The 21,597-nt window shown below is 46.3% G+C and overlaps 1 protein-coding gene across 1 annotated transcript in view; it reads right to left on the reverse strand.

The window, feature by feature from the left end:
- CACNG3 (calcium voltage-gated channel auxiliary subunit gamma 3) overlaps positions 1 to 21,597 on the reverse strand; it is an 85,556-nt gene that overhangs the window by 3,180 nt on the left and 60,779 nt on the right. Inside the window, exons 2-3 of the mRNA XM_038540026.1 lie at positions 8,447 to 8,530; positions 3,575 to 3,715 (exon numbers count right to left, since the gene is read on the reverse strand). Coding sequence (XP_038395954.1) covers positions 3,575 to 3,715; positions 8,447 to 8,530 — 225 coding nt within the window. The remainder of the gene's footprint in view (positions 1 to 3,574; positions 3,716 to 8,446; positions 8,531 to 21,597) is intronic.

Raw genomic sequence — 21,597 nt, forward strand, 5'->3', positions numbered from 1 at the left:
TGTCAATTCGGCTGGAAGATTAGTAGGGAAGACACATTCTTTTATATTAAAATGAACACGGATATAATAAGGAGGAGAGAGCAGAATTCACATGAATTTTTAAGTGTAAATGGGAGACAGACTTCAAAGACATTTCAGCTCACTGAAGGCGGCTTCTAGCGATGCCCCTCAACTCCCCAGGGCCACGTTTTCTTTCTCCTCTGCCAGCAGCGAAATTTTGGTGGCAAAGTTTGGGAAGCCCCTAAAGTAAGTCTTTTTTTTTTTTTTTAAGATTTTATTTATTTATTCACAAGAAACAGAGAGACACAAAGACACGGGCAGAGAGAGGAGCAGGCTCCATGCAGGGAGCCTGACGTGGGACTTGATCCTGGGACTTGATCCTGGGTCTCCAGGATCACACCCCAGGCCAAAGGGGCGCTAAACCGCTGAGCCACCAGGGCTGCCCCCCTAAAGGATGTCTTGATGAGGTGAGAGGAGGGGGAACAATTCAAAGAGAGACTTAGATGTCAGACCACGTTAGAGGTGGCAGGGAGCCAAGTGAGTTGCCATTTATTTATAGGGCGCTTACCACGTGCCAGGCACTGTGCAAAGTCTTAATGGGCACCATCTCAATTATTGCAACAGACCTGCCGTAAAAAAAGTTAACCCTCTTTCAAAGTTTATTTATTTTTTAGTGATCTCTACACCCAACATAGGGCTCGAACTCACAACCCTGAGATCGAGATTCGCATGCCCTTCCAGGTGAGCCAGCCAAGTGCCCCCAACCCTCTTTTCTAGGTGGGGAAACTTACCACAGAGAAGATACATCACTTCCCACACTGACAGTGCTAGGAAATGGTAGAGGTGGGATTTGAACCCAGGACTGTCTCTTGGCCATGGTGGATTTAGATTTCAGTAATAGATTTTAGGAAGAATGAGATGTAGGTGGGCAATCACTTCCTCCCAGATGCCAGACTGCCAGCTCCATGAGCACAGATCTAGGCTGGTCTCATTCATTGCTATGGCCCCATGTCCTAGCCCAGACCCTGACCATAGCAAGAGTGCAGTGCAGATTTACTGAATGAGTAAGTGAACTGAGTTGGCGTGAGAATTAAATAGTGCAGTGTATCTACCAGCTGCTATGATGAAGTGAGCAGTTACTGTGTGCCAGGTGCTGTCCTAGGCCTTCTACATGTACCAACTCATGTTAGCCTCTTAACAGCTTCAAGGGGCTGGGCCATAATTACCCCTACTTTTCAGATAAGGAAACTAAGTCACAGAGAGGTTAAGAGACTTGCTCAAGGCTACCCAGCTGGGGAGTAGTAGAGCCAAGATTTGTACCTTGCGGCCTGGCTTCAGAGCTCATGCTTTTCACCATTATGCACGGTGCTTGCCCTGTACTAGGTGCTCAATAATGGTTCTTGACTGTTTGGCCCAAACCACAGATCCTTAGAACAGCTAGAATTAAAAGAGCCTTAGAGACTGTGGGATCTTCTGAAACTTTTATAGGTGGAAAAACCGAAGCTTTTTGAGGTTCCTTGGGGAGATGGGGGGTGTCTAGGAACAGACCCCAAGCTTCTGGTGTCCCCTGAGGGCTTTCATGGCTGCCCCTCATGTTTTGCAGTTCTCATGTGTCTGATCCACCTACCATCTCTCAGAGCACCCCTTGTGAGAAAAAAATTGCTGGTGACATGCTCCTTCCTGACAATCCCCTTGGGGGACAAAATAATGATCTCCTGTATGGGAAACCCGAGTGTCAGCACAATGCATTATCCTCCAGGTCAGTCAGAGCCCAGGGGGTGTGGATGGGCCACCAGCGACTAAAAAGTGCCTCAAAGCCACACAAATCCGAGTTGGCCAGTTGTTACCATCAGTCTGCACAGAGCGTGGTCAGGGCCCACGGCCACCTTTGGGCTGACCACATCCCCATGGCAAGATGGCAGCTTTCTCCCTGGTCTGTTGCTGGAATTGCCCAGAGACTCAGAGCTGGTTTCAGTCCAGCTTCTTTATTTCCCAGAAGGGGAAGCAGTGGGGGAAGGAATGGGGCAAGATCTTAGAGGGGCAGGGTCTGGGCCTCAGACTTTGGAACTATATTGTTTTGCTTTTCCAATACTAGAAAATAATATTGGGATGCCCCAGCTGGCTCAGTCTGAAGAGCCCTCGACTCTTGATCTTGGAGTTGTGAGTTTGAGCCCCACATTGGGTATAGAGATTAAAACAAACAAATAAACAAACTAACTAAAAAAAAAGAAAATAATACTGTGCTTCTTATGCTCAGACTCCTTCCAACAACAGCATGAAGTGGATACTGTTATTAGTTCCCATTGTACAGTTGAGGAAACCAGAGTATAGGGAGTCAGAAAGGTTTTCAAGGTTCGACAGGTGAGTCAGAATTCACATCCAAAGGGTAAGCCCCTCTTACCCACCATTTTATTTTCTTTCCCACTGCTCTCATCCCAATAAATAGTTGGCCAAGTTAGTCTCACTGGGCCAAGTTTGAAGGCCACCACCATAGTCGAACCTCTTCACCCAACCCTGCCTTGTTCTTTGCTTCTCTAAAGCATTCATCCAGATGACACTGATTGAGGGGTGAGGGTGGAAAGGGATGGTAAAGAGATGGAAGGAGGGATGGAAATCTAGGGGAAGAGAGGAACATGAGGCAGGAGGAGGAGGAGGGTCGGAGATGGAGGGAGGAGAGAAAAGGTAGAGCCTGGGACCCCTTTGTGAACTAAGACTGTCTCTCATCCCTCTTGCCACCTTCTGGTCAGGCCAGCTATTGATTATGGGGTCTTCCTGGAGAGCATCTGGGGCTGCTGGCTTTTTACCCTGTTCCCAGAGACGTCTCGAACAATATGAGGATTTGAGCCCTTGGAAAGCTGTGCCATGTCTCAAAGGGCCAGAGACATATGGAAATGTGCTCAAAAGAACAGAAAGCTGACCCCCGTTAAAATATACTGAACAGTCTCTCATAGGCTGCACATGCCCCCTGCCCCTTATATGCAAGCATAGACAGTTGACCCTTGAACGACAGGGGAGTTATGGGTATTGACCCTCACGCCCAGTCAAAAATCTGTGTTTAACTTTTGGTTTTCCAAAAACTTAACTACTAATTGCCTACTGTTGACTGGGAGCCTTACCAGACACAAACAGTCAATTAACACATGCTTTGTATGTCGTATGTCTTCTATACTATATTCTCACAATAAAGTAAGCTAGAGCAAAGAAAATGTGCTAAGAAAATCAGAAGGAAGGGAAAATACATTTACATGACCATGTGTATTTGTTGAAAAAAATCCATGTATAAGTGGACCCTCACGGTTCAAACCCGTGTTGTTCCAGGGTCAACTGCATTCACACTCTTACTAACCAGCCTCTCTGTGTCTCTGAGCTGACTCTGCCACTCTATCTCCTCTTGCCTTTCCATCATGCCACCCTAGCATGTCAGCATCTTTGGGTCTAATGGAAGTCTTTGACTCAAACATGGGTTGAGTGTTTTCTAGCTCTTTCCCTGCACAGAATCCTAAATAGCATAGCATTGTCCTCATGGCCTGGGCTTGGGTTTGGTGTCTGTGAGGATCTCAGTCCAGATGCTCACCTGCAGAGACGAAAAAGATGCCCGCGCTGAGGATGACGTTGTGTCTACTTCGGTGGAACTCGCTGGCTGCCACGCAGAGCCCCCCAAAGAAGAGCAGCGTGACGCTGAGGATGGGGAAGACACTGGAGGCCCTCACAGCCCCTGTGGAGAGAAGGGGAGAAGGTTCCATCTGTGTTCTGGCCAGCCCCAGGCTCCACCCACTCCAGGCATGGGATGCCCAAGGGGAAAACAGCACATGAGCAGGAGAGAGCCTGTATCTGACGTGGGTGTGAGACCAGTATGGTAGCTCAGGGCCCTGTGCTGGAGGCTAATGCTCTACAGTCACCATCCTGAAATTCTTAATCATTTTATCTTCAAAGTGTGTGTGCGTGTGTGTTTAAGTAGGCTTCACACTCAGCGTGGAGCCCTATGCAGGGTTTGAACTCATGACCCTGAGATCTAGACCTGAGCTGAGATCGAAAGTCACACAGTCAACCACACCTGGTGCCCCCTGCATTATGTTTTATAAGTAAAGTCTGATGAGTCAATGGAGCATGCACTGGGGGCTTGGAGCTTTGACCCTACCACCCGTCATCTCTCCACCTGCCCACTCTCCCTTCTCCTTGCGATGGGACCTTAGCTACCCATTCTCCTGCCCCAACCAATGATCACTGCCAGCCTTCATTCCTGGTAGGGGCTGAGCATGAACAAAGGAAGAATCAGGGTTAGGAGCAAGCTCCAGGCACCTGCAAAGCTATGCGTTTACCCCTTGAGTGTCTCTGTGCCCTCCAGGGGGAGTGTGACATTGAATAGCAGATAAAAGGTATCATAACAGATCAAGAAAGAAAGAATAGAAGAAAAAGCTTTTTTGCCTGTGTTTTGACTGAGGAGCCTGGGATTTTCATTTGCACTGGACCCTGCCAATTACGGTGCCAGTTCTGCATCCAGAGACTCCCATCAGATCACACGCTGTTCACCAAAATGCAGAACGTTTCCCAATATGCACCTACATTTGCATAGTACTGGGTCTGGCAATACTCAATATCCACTCAGTCACTGAGTGAACAAATGAATTTATTTATTCATTCAACAGTGAATGAAGGCAGGCATTGTGCTGGGTCCTGGGGTACCAGTGGAAATGTGTAACAACCACAAGGGCACAGGTGCTGCTGTTCAAAGTAGAGGCTGGTTGAGGGGCTGAAGCAACTCCTGGAGGCTCCTGAGTTAACTCTTCAGTTGCAGCATCATGGAGAGGTCCTAAGGTTCTGGGGGAGGGGTCCTATGGTGCGGATCCCCGTATTCGCCCAACCAGTATATAAGGGTATTTTCTGGTATGTCCAGACCAGAATATACCAGTTGAATTAAATTCTGTGTTCATTGGTATACAGAAGAGTCCCTGGCCTCATGGGGCTCACAAGCCAGTTGAGTTGACAGGCAGGAACAGCTGCATAATTTGTAGGACCCAGTGCAAAACAAAAATGTAAGGCCTCTTGTTCCAAAATTATTAAAAATTTCAAAACGGGGACAGGAGAACATTGAACTCTGTGAGGGCTCTTGGAAGGGTGAGCTCTTGTGGCTGCAAGGGCTGTGTGAACCAGACTTGAGCTGGGCCTGCCTGGGTCCGGGGTGGTAGGCTGGAGATGGTGAGAAGTTGTGGATACATTTCTAAGGTAAAGCCACCTGAATTGGCAGTGGATGGTGGGCGACAAGAGCTGAGAACCACATCCATGTCTGTGCTCTGCCGCTGAGCCCATGGTGGCACCCAAAATGCCACTGGGCACGTGCAGGTATAGTGGGTGGCAGAAAGGGTTGCAAGTTCATTTTTGGCGTTAGACGTTTCAAAGCCAAAAGTTCAAGGCTTTCAAGTCCTGTATTCATGGTGACCCAACTCCTTGTTTCTATTCCCTATTGCACGGAGGTGCTTATGTGCCAACTGCCAACCTCTTTTTATAATGTTATGACTGTTAACTGCTTTAGCTAACAGGGTTGCCTGGGAGGGGAGATGGAGGAGTGGGGTGAGGGTCTGATGGCACGCAGGGGTGATATTCTCTTAATGAGAAGAAAATGAAAGCGTCCTTTTGCTTGCTTAAAGATAGCCATCCCAAATCACCCAGTGTTGGCATCCGGGTAGACCCAGGGCCTGATAAAAGGGTCCTCCCCATCCTTCTGCTTCCATGGTGAAGTTTTGGGAAAGGCTGGACCTCTGCTACCTTTAGTCCCTAGGTTGAGGGGTATCCCTGGGGAGGGGAGTCCTGGGGTCCTAGGTGGGCACATGAGCCCAACTGCAGACATAGCTTATTTATAACTTCTCAACATTTACACATATGACCTATGGGTTTCCATTTGGACCCTCAGCCCAGGACCCCAGGACCCCACAAATATCAGGGGTTGATCTGCCTCCAGTGGTTTCAAATGAACTCAAATGTGAACAAATCTTTAAAGCGTTCCTTTACATTGTGTATTCGCAGGAATCGCTCCAATATTCAATGTAATGAGTATAATTGATTTAAAAGTAGCCAAAAAGTCTTTTTAATTCCAAAGTATGATTAAAATATGATTATGCCCAAAGGAAACAATCTGAACATCTGAAGCTATTGAACCGGGTTGGTTATAAAAGCACAAATTTGAAATGTGTGGCTATAAGATGTGTGAAGGTGGCTGCAGTAACCCTGTGGCAACTGACTGGTGGCCAGAGCTCACTCTTTACCCCACAAATGAGATACATGGTTGCAGGTGCCTGCCTCAGGACATTTGCTGCTGCCATTTTTGCCAAGCCAGTGTGATCTACTCTATGTTTATTTTAGCTCAGTGGACACATGGTAGCTTCAGAATAAAAAGGTTTTACTGTCTTACCCCCTCCGCCCTTCCCTTCCCTTCCTTGCCTTCCTTCGTCTACTGTTTCTTCTCTGCAAACCATCTGGGGTTAAGTTGAAGTCTTAGGAGTTAGGGGTGCAGCTTGTTTCATTATAATTCTACCTGGAGCAGGCATTGGAGCAGGACCTGGCTAAGTCCAGTGCTATACCATGGAGAGTGTCTCGTCAATAGGATGGGCCAGTAAACCTTATGCTGTATGACAAAGCTGTAGCCTGCCCTGACAGCACTTGAGAATGAGGAAACAGCAGAAAAATCAATGTGCTGAGTCCCAGTCCCACTACAACATGGTCACCACAGAAGCTGGTAGCTCACACATTGGAGGGGCCAGAGAGCCCTGTGGGAACATGCCCCTGGCTGGTCCTGTGGCTAATGGTGAAGCATGCGTGGACCATGGGATGGCAGCGAGGACCGCACTTTCCCAGAGGGGAGCAAAATATATTGTCAGAAAAGCAATCCACCTCTGGGAAGAACTGAAAATCAGTGAAGAACTGAAAATCAATGCTGAGAGTTGTGAAATAGAAGTTAAAGCTCTGTTTCGCCTCCAACAGGGCAAACGACACAGTGTTTCAGTAAAGCAGGGAAGAAAACGAAGACAAATGATGGGCACTTGGTAAAACCCCACTGGAGATGACTGTAAAGCCATTCTTCGGAGGAGGTCCAAGTAGAAAGCCAGCATCTCTAAATGTGACCTGTGTTCCCCATACCACGTTTTTCTGAGCAGCTGGTACAAATCCTGGGAGGCATTTGGGTAAATCCCAGTAGTCTCATAAGGACTAGAAAAAGAGAAATGGTATATTTATGTTTTAAAAATTTCCTCAAAAATGACTTTCTTACTTGACCCTACTACCACTTATGTGGTTATAGGGTTCAAGGCCCACGTATAGACCTACAGCCCACCTGCAGACTAACAGGGCTGAGCAGGGCTGCAAATGGTTGTAATTTTAAAACCACTATTCTTGGGCTATGAGTTACAAACCTAATCTGAACAGGACGCTTTCTTGAAGTTTTTATTTATTAGAGTGGTTAAAGACAAAAACCCAAAGAGGCAAACCTTGCATATGACATTCCCTCAGAGTAAATCAGTCAGTCCTTTGAAATTCTCTTTTGAGTGAACCTGACACACATTCTTGTTGAAGAAGTTACGCGTAGATGACACTAAGTCCCATGGTCCCTCTGTGCCCGGATCAACGTCAAGGCCATACCTGCAGCTGGACTTTGCTATTGCTTGGCCCGTGCAACAAAAAAGAATGAAGCTAATTGCTTCATTGACTCCACGCGGGGCCCTGGGCTGAGTGTAATGTGCGTGAGCTTATTTAATTTCCAAGAGCCCATCACGTGGATGATGTTATCATCTCCATTTCTGACTAGATGAAGACAGTTGGGAGACGGAAAGGTTAAGCAGTTTGACCCAGGTCTAACGCAGCCAGGAAAGAGTCAGACGGGGCTAAAAGCCCAGGTCAACCAGAACCCAGAGCCCTTGCACTAAGCCACCACATTCTGCTGCGTCCCGTGTGTATTTGTGACAGTCCCATGTCGCATCCAGGTTACCAACCTTGGGACAACCCCAGGAAGACTCTGGCCCTGCCACAATGGGATTGAAACTGCAGAGAGGTGAATTTGGGTTTGCGTTTATTCTACCGAGGTTTGCCCCTTAGGACCGTGCCCATTAGCACCTCACCCATTAGCACCTCACCCATTAGCACCTCAACTCAGCTCTCTCTGGAAGGTGAAAACTTGTATTCTAGTTGAAAACTCCTTAGATTTTTCTCCTAAGCAGACTAAAAAGAATCTTTCAGTTTTGACTTACCCACTTTCCCCCTTCTATTTCTAGTTCATTGACATTAAAAAGACTTAGATATCAAAATCACTTGAATGTCTCTGCCTAGTGGCGAAGGTCCCCGGGAGCTCCTTTGGAGGTATCCATTTCCAGGGGTGGGTACCAAGGAGCCTCAGAGGCAGCTGGGTGACTGCAGGGCCGCCCCCACCCCATCCAGAGGAGACCCAGAAGTGGGGACTCACGCAGGAGGTACTCTGCTGTGTCTTGTTCATAGTCAGCGTCTTCAGGGAAGTGATCGATTTTCTTGCACACTCCTCGGAAAGCCCCTGTGGAAACAAATTGGGCTTGAGCCGGGGGGGGGGGGGGAAGAGCCAGAGCCCTTGGGGTGAGCCTGGGTCCTCACCCCCCAGTGAAGATCCTTCCCTGGTTGTTGCGGGCTGTGCATACATTGGCTCATCAGCATGTGTCCTAGGGCGCAAATGAGAGACCAGTACAGGAGAAAGGAAGAGAGAAGCAGAAGACTTTATTTCCTAGAAAATCTGCTTCCTAGATTTTGCATCATGTTGGGAATCTACGGAGAAGGGCAGATAGCTACGAACACAATCATTCATCATGAGGACTGTCTTCTCTTATCTATCCTCCCCCACACCACCACCAATTGGTGAGGGAAAAAAGGAGAAGGAAATGGAACTCGTATCTACTAGTTTTCCCGTTTACAGATGAGGAAACCAGGCATAAGAATTTTGCTTGAGCTCACATACTACGTAGTAGAGCCAGCGTTCTAGTCAAGATCTGCTGACTCCCAGGTGTCGACCCCGGGCATAGATTCAGGAGTAGCCCACTGTCCCTGATACTGCTCATATCTGACACAGGACTGTCCCCTCACCCCTTCCCTCACAGAATGCACAGGTGCATCTTAGGGAAACTGCCAGCATTTGCTTCCTCTTCTTTCTTTAATATCAGTTTGACTTAAATCATTCTGGGTGTTTGATAATCCTTGTGGGTGTTTGTTAACTAGCCAATTAACTGATCTCTGGGGCATCTAATGGCTCTGCCAGTTCTTATAAATGACAACAATTTCAGAACTCCTCACCATAACACAGCATGAAATTATACATCATTGTTCTTGTCCTGGTCCGAGAACATGGTGTGGAGGGGAGGGGCAGGGTGGTGTCCTGGACTGCTGATCATGCAGATCTAGCCTTTTTTTTTTTTTTTTTCCAGCTCAGCTACTGTAAGGATTAAATAAGGCTATATATGAAGATGAGATAGTTTTGCAAAACTCTAGGTGTGCCGTAATAGCAGCCAGCATTTATTAAATGCTTCCAGTGGGCTAAGCACAGGGCCGAAAACTTACATCCCTTCTCTCATTTACTCCTGTCCACCGCACTGGGAGGTAGGGCCTATTAATACTGACATTTGATGATGAGGTAACCCAGATCACAGATGAGATTGAGGTATCGCAGCTGGAGAGGAGAAGAATCGATATCTGAATCCAAGCTTCAAAGCCTGTGGTTTCCACTGTTGCACTATGGATGGCAGCCATTACTATTCTGTCAATAATTATCTTATAATAATGAGTACCACGCGTTTAACCCCTGCTATAAGTAGGCTCCAAGCCAGAGGCATTTCCCAATAAATGCGGTGCAACATGTGAAGCATCCCCTCAGTTCTGATTCTTTGCCTACCAGGCAAAAAATGGATTCAGAACCAGGAAGAGGGGTTCTGGAGAAAAGATTTGCGGACTCAAGGATATTTTTGGAAGAAACACTCATAATTTCTTCCCTGATATGAAAAAAAGGACTTCATTTTTTTCTTGTTTAGATCTTATTTTTTTTAAAGATTTTATTTGACACACACACAGAGAGAGAGAGAGAGAGAGAGCACAAGCAGAGGAAGTGGCATGCAGAGGTAGAGGGAGAAGCAGGCTCCCCACTGAGCAGAGAACCCGATGATGGGCTTGATCCCAGGACCTTGGGATCATGACTTGAGCTGAAGGCAGACACTTAACCAACAGAGCCACCCAGGCACCCCTCTTGTTTAGATTTTAGAGTTCCATTTACATACTCCTCTTAGTTTATAAAGCCCATTCCCTTCCAGCTAGCTAGATAATAGATCAGATTAAGTTACACACGCTGAGCCCATACCACCTTCCAGGTGCCATCCTAGACCTTTATGTGTTTTATCCTCTATAGCTCTCAAAACAGCCTTATGACAGTGGTTTAGTGCCACCTGCAGCCCAGGGCATGATCCTGGAGACCCTGGATCGAGTCCCACGTCAGGCTCTCTGCATGGTGCCTACTTCTGTCTTTGCCTCTCTCTCTCTCTCTCTGAGTCTCTATGAATAAATAAATAAAATCTTAAAAAAAAACCAGTCTTATGAGATACCTATGTGGTATCTTGATCCCTTTTAACAGGTGAGAAAACAGGTGTAGTGAAGGGACACAGCAATCAGTGGCAGGCTCAAATGGAACTCAGCCCTACTCTAAAGCCAAAGTTCTTAACCACTATTGTGAATTGTACTCTTTTCCCGAAATGTCCTTTGCCAGGTGGCTTTATGATAATTTTGTGGTCTGTCTGCAGCTATTGATTGTGACAATGAACTGGACCAGTGGACCAGTTCCCATCAACTAATGGTTTTTTCATGATCTACACTGGGGGCCGGCCACCCAGCAGGGCAAAGGCAGTGGTTGGTTATGGGACCAACTATTGTTAGTCTTTTGACATACAACAGAAAGGCTTTCTTTTTAAATTTTTTTTATTTATTTGAGAGAGAGAGAGAGAGAGTGCACAAGAATGAGTGGGGGAGGGGCAGAGGGAGAGGGAGAAGCAGACTCCCCACTGAGCAGGGAGAATGGATGCAGGGCTTGATCCCAGGAGCCTGAGATAGTGACCTGACCTGAAGGCAGATGCTTAACTGACTGAGCCACCAGGTGCCCCACAGAGGCTTTCTTCATAGGAAGAAAAGGTTCAGCTGAAGATGATATGTGAACACTGCCAAGATAGACCAGTCAGAACCACCTGGGAATAAGGAGCCTCACACATGCCTGCATTTGCTTGTGAAAAGGGCCTTACCCAATGTGGTGTAGGTCAGCTGGAAGCTAGAGCTTAGAGCCCACAAACATCAGAAGCTCCTGGAGAAAGTCTCACCAGTATTTAGGGTCTAAAGCAGCCTGCCACCTGTTCTTAGGCCCCTGAGCTAAGAATGGTTTTTGCATATTTAGATGGCTGGGGAAAAAAAAGTAAAAGAAGAATATCGTTTCATGACATGCAAAAAACTATATGAAATTCAAATTTCAGTGTTTGTAAACAAGATTGTATTGAAACACAACCGTACCCATTTGTTTACGGCTTCCACCCAATATGGCACAGCTGACTCTCTATGGCAGAAACTACAAAGGCAAAAGTATTTGCTTTCTGCTTGAGGAAAATTTTGCTGATCTGTGGTCTAAAGAGCCCTGTCCTGGGAGGTAGCACAAAAAAGGGGAGGCTGGGCCTTCCGGGAGCCAGAGGACATAATCCAGGCTGGTTCTTCTAAAGGACATAATGTCTAGGGCAAATCTGGGTCATGGGATGTTTTGTTTGGTGTTTTTGCTTGTTTTGTTTTATTTTTTTACCTGCAGTGTTTTAATGCCTATCTTGTTGTATTTTTTTTAAAAAATCAATATGCTGCTGCAATTTAAAATTCAGGATCTGTCACATGAAAGCCTCATTTGCAGCTTCTCTTAAAAAGAGGGAGAACTCTGTCCCACATTTCCATGTATAAACAGTCCCCTGCAGCTGGGCACCTGCAGCCCCCTGTAGACCAGGCACAAAGTTTCCAGCTGGCCAAATTCCCCACCTGGCCCTATGGCGCGTGAGGTACCTATGGCAAATAACCTCTGCAAACCTCAGTTTCTTCTATGGAATGATGATAGTAATAATAACAACATTGTGGAGTTGTCACGAGAATTAGCTGAGGCTCTAAGAGTAGATAGACTGTCGGTCGGTATTCTCAGCACGTACTCTTTTAATCAGACAATGACGTAAACCACTTAGTACAGCTCTTGGCACATAGTAAGAACTCAATAAATTATAGCTATTACTACCATTGGTTTTGGTAGGTATTTTAGGACCAGAAGAGACACATTGGTGCCATGATGAGATTTAAAAAAGCAATATAAAATGAAAGGGAATCAAGAATTTCCCCGAGGAAGACTCCACGCTGAAGACGAAGCTGCTGGCATCACAAGTCATATACTCATCAAAAAGTGAACTTGGCCATTCATACAAGGAGCATATTGCCAGCTCCCAGAAATAACCACTATTTAGCATTTCTGTATATTTCCTTCCAGACTTTCTTCCCCCCTCCATGCTTTCACACACAAATGGTTTTATAAAATTGAGATCATGCTGTTCTTCTCACTTACATTTTCTCAGGAGTATTTCCCCATCTCAGTAAATCTAAGAAAAATAGGATGGGGTTGGTCTTGCCCACAAACTGCAGAGGCTAGAACCAAGAGAGATGTTGAAAACATATACCCTGCAAAGATGAAGTCAGGACACAGGGACAAGTGCTAGACCCCAACACAGTTTAAGCCAAGGCCCTGGGGCAGAAAGAAGCAGAACCCAGCAATGTGGTCAACCAGGAGGAGGAACAGTGGTGGTTGGTCTGGGTACAGAACTGGTGGTAACAGGAGAAAGGTGATGGGAAGACAGGGTAGGGCAGATGTTAGAGCTAGGAGAGAACACACAGACCCCAGGACCATGAGATCCCGGGACCCTAGGAAGAGGTCTGGAATGGCAGATAGAGCCAGGGCAGAGTTCCTGACATGTTGAAGTGAATAAATTGTAGACTGGTTTTCTGCACAGAAAAGATTATGCCAATGGTTCATCTCTGGCTCAGACAATGGAAGAACATGTCTTTCATAAGGGGGAGGGGACTTCCTCTCAACCAAAAATCCTTCTAAAAGGTCAGACCCTAGAGGGGCTCCTGGGTGGCTCAGTTGGTTAGGTGTCCTGCTTGGGTCGCAAGATCAAGCCCTGTATTGGGCTCCACACTCAGCAGGGAGTCTGTCTGAGACTTTCTCCCCCTCTCTCTCTCTCTGCTCATCTCGCTCGTGCTCTCTCTGTCTCTCTCGCTTAAATAAATAAATAAGTCTCTAAATAAAATAAAAGGTCAGACTCTAGAAATATTCCAATTAAAATCAAGAGTGAGATAGAATACTCACCATCACCTCTGTTATTTACTATGGTTCTACAAGTTCTAGTGCAAGAAGAAATTAAACAGAATAAAGAGTTACAAGCAATAGAAAAAATAGAACAAAATTATCATTTTTTTCCAAGTGAGAGAACACTCTATTTGGAAAGCTCAAGGCAATTTGCTGGAGAAAACATTAGAATGAATGAAAGAACTCAGTCAGGTGGCTTCTTCCAAGATACTAAATGACACAAGGAAGCGGTGATAATTAAGTCATTGTGGTACTGACATTTAAGAATAACATTGATTAGAATAGTTTTCAATGCAGAGAAGTATCACAGGGAAAAGAAGAAGCAGTCCATTATCCCATGTTCCGATAATCCCTGTTAAATTAAAATAGAGGTGTTCATAGATGGAAAATTCAAACAATATATTTAGAAAGGCATAAGATTGAAAGTGAAAGCATTTCCCTCATCCCTGAAAATTCACTCACCTGTTACTTGGTAGAGTGATTTCTGTTAACTGAATGTTGAGTGAATCATGTCTACGCTGAGATCTGAAGGGTAGTTAAAAGATCGTCAAGTAAGGGAGGCGCGTTGCTTCAGGCAGTGTGCAATAGCATGAGTGTTGTTGAGTGGGAGAGGAAAAGGCATTTGAGAACACAGAGTAACCCAGGATGTTGAGAGCATCAGTGGTGGTTGGTCCAGGAGGTGGATCCAGTGGTTCCAGCGGAGAGATGGTAAGGCAGTGGGAACTGAGGTAGGGCAGGTGTGAAGACCGGTTGGTTCCACCTTAGTCCTTCCCACCCCTCTCCTTCACTAGGAATTTACTAATGGCCAAAGCAGAAGATTCTGGGCCTCAGAACTTACATTCTCATTGGGGAGAGTTCATAGATTCGTAAAGAGATGAAAAAGATCCTTGTGGGCTTTGAAGGAAACAGAACAGGATGATGTGATGGTGATCATGCATGGGGTAGGGGCAGATGGTGAGCCATTTGGGGCAGGGTGGTGTGGTGGTAGTGATGGTGGTGGTACTGGTGGGGAAAATTTGGGCTCCCACCTGGATGAACTGAAGGAGCCAGTTATGCGAAGAGTCAGGGAAAGGGCTCTCCAGGCGGAGGTAGCTGCAAGTGCACTGAGGTGGGAATGAGCTTGGTTAGTTTGAGGAACAGAAGGGAGGCCAGCGGGGTGAATGAGGGCCCTATTGTGGCGGATTTACCGGGTCACACTGTAGAGAGAACAAGCCTAAACCACCTGCTATGCCAAGTTTGGGCAAGGGCCAGATAGAGCTTTTCTGGGTCATCTAAAGACAGCTCTGCTTCAGTGTTTTTGGGCTTAAGTCTGGAAATACTGGATCCAGAGCAGACAGACTGGGGTGGGGAAGCATTACTTTACTTCCCCGACCTTCTCAAGATTGTAGTCCTGAAGGGAGACCCTTCGGAGGGGCTGCTGTCCCCTGAATGTCCTTCCTCCAACATCGGCAGAACTTTCTAGATGAGACCCTCCACATCTGCCTCTTTTGGACTGTAAATAACCCACACTGATGGTCCTGGGGCAGAATTTGGTGGCTGTGGCACCCCTCAAGCTAATAAAGGGACATCACTTCTGAATAGTCTCTGGACAGTTACCATGTGCTCAGCGTGAGGGTGGGACACCCCTAGCCAGTGCATCCAGCCCAACGGCAGTGCCCAGAACCCGGTCCAGCCCAGAAACCCTGCCAAAACCAGTGCCCGGACCTTGGCACCCATCACATCCACCAGCCCAGCTGGGGCAACCATATTGCAAACTCCCAAAGTCCAGCTCAGAGCTCAAAACCAAGGCTAACTAGAGACCAGAGCACTGGGTCCAGAGACAGAAGTCTTTTGTTAGGTCCCCATTGTGAGGACTTTGCCTTGAGGAATCAGGAAAGAACAAACATCAGGTTTGTCTATGCACCGGGAATACTTCAGACAGCAAAAGTAACTGCCTGACTGTAAGAATGTTTGGGTTCTTGGTATAACAGCCGGTGTTTATTACAGAGTTTAACACAGTGGTTTTCAACACAGGCTGAATATTGGAATTACTGGGGTGGAGGCTAGAAAACACTGCTGCTCTCTGTTCTACCCCAAGATTCCTACTTAATCCGTCTGGGTATCAAAGTTTTCAAAGCTTCCCAGATGAATCTAACTGCTCAGCTGAGGTTGAGAACTACCGCCCGTCAGGTGAGTCCCCTTCAAAGTAGGGACCTTAATTTCATAGTAAATAATGATGTTTGAAGATGTGCTTCCACTTTCATCTTGAAAACGAAACCATCACTTATAAGAACATGTTTCTTTTGTTTCTTTTGTCATGTTTCTTTATCTCTTCCAACTATGCACTGGGATAAGCAAGAGAGTAAACTGTGTTGATTTTCACTGGGAAGAGGACATAATTTTTCCTGATAAAAATCACATGAGAGTCCCACATGAAATCCTTCACTTTCCCAGCCGGATTGTAAAGTTTGACTTTCACAACAGGATCAGAAAGTAGGTCCTTTTTTTTTTTTTTTTTTTTTTTTTTTTTTATTGGTGTTCAATTTACTAACATACAGAATAACACCCAGTGCCCGTCAAGTAGGTCCTTTTTGCAAAAAATATTTGAGTACGACATCATTCTCTCAAGAGCTCCTCTTAATCCTTTGATATTCAAATCACTTGGATGTGCCTAGCACATCATCCTTCTTTGTTGGTTTTTCCTTCTTGCATTGCTAATGGGTGTCCCTCTTCCCAGCTCCAGGGGACCCACGGCTGGCATAGCACGTCACTCCTCACGTCCATTACCACGAAGCTCTGTGTATTTTGCTAGATACGCAATCTCACTTTGCAATCGTTTTGCCTCTATTTGCACTGGATTGTCCCATGTTGACAAGAACTGGCGATCAGAGAGAGGCTGCCAGACAAAGACTGTGAATTACAGGGTAGGACATGGGGTGGGGGCGTGTGTGGAATGGGGTTGGAAGGGTATTTTCGTTGAGCCTGGTTTTATAAGTGGTGAGGCCATTAATGTACATAGAATTTCCTTGTCTATGCAACCTACCATGTGTAGGGATTTGGGTAATGAATTTCTGGATAGTGGGGACCCTGCACTAACCTGATCAGTCTGAGCACGATGGAGCACGTGGGGTATAACAATTACAGCTCACGGCTTCTAGTAAGAGAACCAAGGAGTCAGTGAGTTCAGTAGGAAGAAACATCCTCTTCTGATGTTACTGAGCTGCCGTTAGTGCACATCCTGATCCAGATGTCTACTGAGGTGCCTGTTTTGCATTAAGCTCTGTCGTGGGCACTTGGGGTTTATCAGTGAACTAGATAGGTCTGGATCTCCAGGCTGTGAAATATATTTTTTTTTATTTGTTTATTTGTTTTAGAGAGAGAAAGTGCGAGCAAGGCAGGGGCAGAGGGAGAGGGAAAAAGAATCTCCAGCAGACTCTGTGCAGAGCATGAAGCCTGACATGGGGCTCAATCCCACGACCCTGAGATCGTGGCCAGAGCCAAAATCAAGAGTTAGACATTTACCTGACTAAGCCATCCAGGTGCCCCAAGGCTGTTATATGCTAACAGGGAGACCTACCATGAACAAAGAATAAATGCAACAAAAGTTTCTGTAAAAAGAAAAAGGTAATTTCAAAGTGTTCAGTATCATGGAAATAATAAACCTTGGAGGGAGTGACTCAGTGAGGGACAATCATCATATTGGGTGGACAGGAAAAGTTCCTCCGAGAAGGTGGCCTGAGTGACAAGATGAAGCCAACCATGGGGAGATAAGAGAAAAGAGCTCTCCAGGAAGAGAGCATCACATATGCAAAGGCCCTAGGGAAGGATGATGCTCAATGCGTTTCTGGAACCAAGACAGGTGAGTAGGGGGAGAGCAGGTCTGTGAAGGAGCCAGATGATGCTTTAAGTAGCTGAGAAACACAGTCAGATTTATAGTTTTAAAAGATCTCTTTGGACACCAGCGGCTTACAGAGGGGTGGGAATGGAGTGCATGCTCAGAGGAGTCCCTGAAAGCCACAGTGAACCCTTTGAAGAAGTAGCTGGTGACTGGGGGTGGAAAGGCAAGCCAGCCAGAGTCCTCCCACATCCACACAGAGAGATGCCTGATGGAGAGAGTGTCCTGTCTTGGAACCAAGTACAGAAAATTTAGCCAGGAGAAAGGGACTATGGGAGCCACCTGTCCTTCTCTGCACCCAGTTGATAGGCTTGCTTTATTTCTGAAGAGGCTGGTGTTGGGCACTTTGCTTGATCAGCCCACTGGGGGGGCTTGGGGTAAAATGCTTTCCCTGGTTCTTAATTATTTGGCTAACTGCAGGTCCAACTGGAATACCAGCCTAGCCCAAAGCTCAGGTCCTAGCCAGTCCCGGAGCCCAGAGCCCCATCCATCCTGGCTGAGGTGGTTCTGGTCTACCATCCTGTCCTCTGGCTTTCCTTCACAGCCTGGCACCCAACATAGCACCTAGAACTGCATAGGCACTGGAGCAGGATTGGCCCATGAGGCATGCCTTTGGGGTACCAGCAAAACACGGGTACAGAAAGAGAATGCGAACTGGAAATTACTTGATATTTGACTTTTACCAAAGCGCACTGAAATAACATGGGAAAAAAAATCAGAAGTGTGTTTATCTACCTAATTGAATAGCTTAGTGTTTTTATTTTAATGGTGGATTATCTAGGAGGATGGTGGTCACCATAATCACTTGTGAGCTTCTGCAAACCTTCCTAATCCTGCCTTGGTCGGCCCTCACAGGAGTCAAGAACTCTTCCTGTTTCCATAGCACAGAGGAGGCCGTAGTTGTGGCAGGGGCTTTGGGGGAGAGGCCTGTGGCCCCTTCATCTCTATTGCTTTGAGGCGGTGACATCTCTCCTCCAGAGGTGCCTGGAGAAGTTGGATCCATCTGTGTAAGAATCAACTGGGCCCTTGTTTAAAAAAAGGGTGGTGGTGGAGGGAATGTCTAAGGGCTCAGTGGTTAGGCACTTGCCTTAGGCTCAGGTTGTGATCCCAGAGTTCTGGGATTGAGTCCTGTATCGCTTCTCCCTCTGCCTATGTCTCTGCCTCTCTCTGTGTGTCTCATGAATAAATAAATAAAATCTTAAAAAAAGAGAAAAAGATGGAGGGGTGCATTCCTGTGCCCCTTACAGGATGCATAGTTAGAGTCTGAGAATCAATGCTTCTTAGCAAGCACCTCTCAGATTCTAATGCACATCAGAGTCTGAGAGCCACCGTCTGTAGCCAGGTGCCACACAGTCATCGTCACACACACAAAGAACGTGGCTTCTATTTGAAATCTTGGCTGGAGGACAAGCAAGATGGGCTTGGAGGTGTGAGGGGCTTATGGACAGAGATTCCCTCGTACAAGATCTGAGGCTGGAAATGTATGAGATTTGTTGGCGGTCTTCTAGCAAGTGAGCACCGCACAGCTCTGAGTCCCTGATCCCCGCTGTGAGCTTACGGTCACAGAGACACATTGACACTCAAGGGACATTCAGTGTGAGACTTCCAACCTATCCCTCATGAGCGGACCCCTCCTTTGCTCGCTAACTCCTGTGTGTAACATGTAAATGAGGTGTGGGGTTCAGAAGGTTGTTTTTTTTTTATCTTCTTTAGACTGTTTTTAAAGAGTTGTTTTAGGTTCATAGCAGAACTGAGCAGAGGTACAGAGATTTCCCATGGCCCTCTGCCCCCACACCTGCACAGCCTCCCTGCTGTCAATGACCCCCAATAGAGTGGGGCATCTGTCACGATCAATGAACCTAACTCGGCACATCATCACCACATGAAGTCTATAAGGGTACGTGAGGGTTCACTCTTGTGTGTACATCCTATGGATTGGACAGACGTACAATGGCACGTACCACCATTACACAGAGTGGTTTCACTGCCCTAAAAATCCTCTATGCTCCATCTACTCATCCCTGCATCCTCCCAACCCCTGGCAACCACTGTTCTTTTTACCATCTCCATAGTCCTGCCTTTTTGCAGAATGTCAGAGAGTTGGAATCATCCAGTATGCAGTCTTTTCCGATGAGCTTCGTTGTCTTAGCAATATGCATTTAAGGTTCCTCCATGTCTCCTCATAGCTTGATAGCTCATTTCTTTCTAGTGCTGAATAATATTCCACTATCGGATGGACCCCAGTTTATCGTTCCCTTTACCTACTGAAGGACATCTTGGTTGTTCCCATGTCTGGGCCGTTATAAATTAAAGCGGCTATAAATATACATGTCCAGGTTGTTATAGGGACATAAACACCAAAGAGTACTTGGGTAAGTACCAGGGTGTGTAAGTGCTGGATCACATGGTAGCAGTAAATTTAACTTGGAAGGACTTAGCCAGACTGTTTTCCAAAGTGGCTGTTCCATTTTGCTTTCCCACTAGCAATGAATAAGTTCCTTTCCTTTCCTTTCCTTTCCTTTCCTTTCCTTTCCTTTCCTTTCCTTTCCTTTCCTTTCCTTTCCTTTCCTTTCCTTTCCTTTCTTTCCTTTCCTTTCCTTTCTTTCTTTGTTTCTTTAAGATTTTATTTATTTATTTGAGAGAGAGAGAGAGAGAGAGAATACGCTTGAGCAGGTGTATGGGTCGAGGGAGAAGCAGATGCCCCACTGAGCAGAGAGCCCAATTTGGGGCTCAATCCCAGGACTCTGGATCATGACTTGAGCCGAAGGCAGATATTTAATTGACTAGGCCACCCAGGCGCCCAATGAATGAGCTTCTGTTGCTCCACATCCTTGCCAGCATTTGGTGCTGTCAGTGTTCTGGATTTTGATCACTCTAATAAATGTGTGGAGGTATCTTGCTTTAATTTGCACTGCCTGATGACATATGACGTGGGGCACCATCTCATACACTTATTTGACTTATGACTTATTTGATTCATTGATGATGTTTTTGATTTGGTCTTTGTTTTATTTTTTAATCAGGTTATTTTCTTATTGCTGAGTTTAAAGACTTTGTATATTTTGGCTAACAATCCTTTATCAGGGGCGCCTGGGTGGCTCGACCGGTTAAGTGTCCGCCTTCAGCTCAGGTCATGATCTAGGGGTCCCTGGATGAGGCCTCATGTCGTCGGGGCCGGGGGCGGGGGGCTCTTCCCTCTCCCTTTGCCCCTGCTATGGTCTCTGTCTCTCTCAAATAAATAAAAAAAAAAAATCTTAAAAAAACCCACACAATCTTTTAACAGATGTGTCTTTTTTTTTTTAAGATTTTATTTATTTATTCATGAGAGACACAGAGAGAGAGAGGCAGAGACACAGGCAGAGGGAGAAGCAGGCTCCACGCAGGGAGTCCGACATGGGACTCGATCCTGGGTCTCCAGGATCACGCCCTGAGCCAAAGGCAGGCGCTAAACCATTGAGCTACCTGGGCTGCCCAACAGATGTGTCGTTTGCAAACATTTTCTCCTAGCCTATCGCTTGTCTTCTCATCTTCTTGGCATTGTCTTTCCAAAAGTTTATTTTCTTAGCACTGATTTGGCACTTCACTAAAAAACAGTAATCCAGTAGAGTTTTTTTTTTTTTTTTTTTTTTAGTGGCATCTTTTGGGCAGCCCAGGTGGCTCAGCGGTTTAGTGCCACCGTCAGCCCAGGGTGTGATCCTGGAGACCCAGGATCGAGTCCCTGCGTCAGGCTCCCTGCATGGAGCCTGCTTCTCCCTCTGCCTGTGTCTCTCCTGCTCTCTCTCTTCCTCTCTGTGTCTCTCATGAATAAATAAAAAATAAAATATTAAAAAAAATAAAGTGGTATCTTTTAACTCTTGAGAGAGATGGGCTCAGATTTCTGCCCTTACAAACTCTGTAAACATGTTGCAAGATCAAACCTACAACATTGGAGCCTATGCTAAACTGTGAATATAGAAAGTCAGGCTTTTTGACATTTTGCGCCATTCTGACTCTGCTAAATGGAGAAAAGGGAGAGAGAGAGAGCCTCCTGGATCTGTTTCCCGCTACTCTGAACTGCTCATTTCAACCTTCACTGGTCAGCTCTGCCCAGCGCTAACAGATTTGCTCCCAAGCAAATCCATCCCAGGCCCTGACATTTATCCAGCATCTTTTACTCTCTTCTATTCATTAAGCATGGGTGGTTGCCATGGCAACCATTAACTGCACCTGACATCCAGGAATAGTTCGGGCATTTTGAGCAAACACCACACTGGGATTTAGTTCTGCAAGGTAACCTTGCAACCTCTGTGGACATCGTGGTTTCTGCCCT

The sequence above is a fragment of the Canis lupus genome, chromosome 6 (genome assembly GCF_011100685.1).
Source record: "Canis lupus familiaris isolate Mischka breed German Shepherd chromosome 6, alternate assembly UU_Cfam_GSD_1.0, whole genome shotgun sequence".
Lineage (NCBI taxonomy): Eukaryota > Metazoa > Chordata > Mammalia > Carnivora > Canidae > Canis > Canis lupus.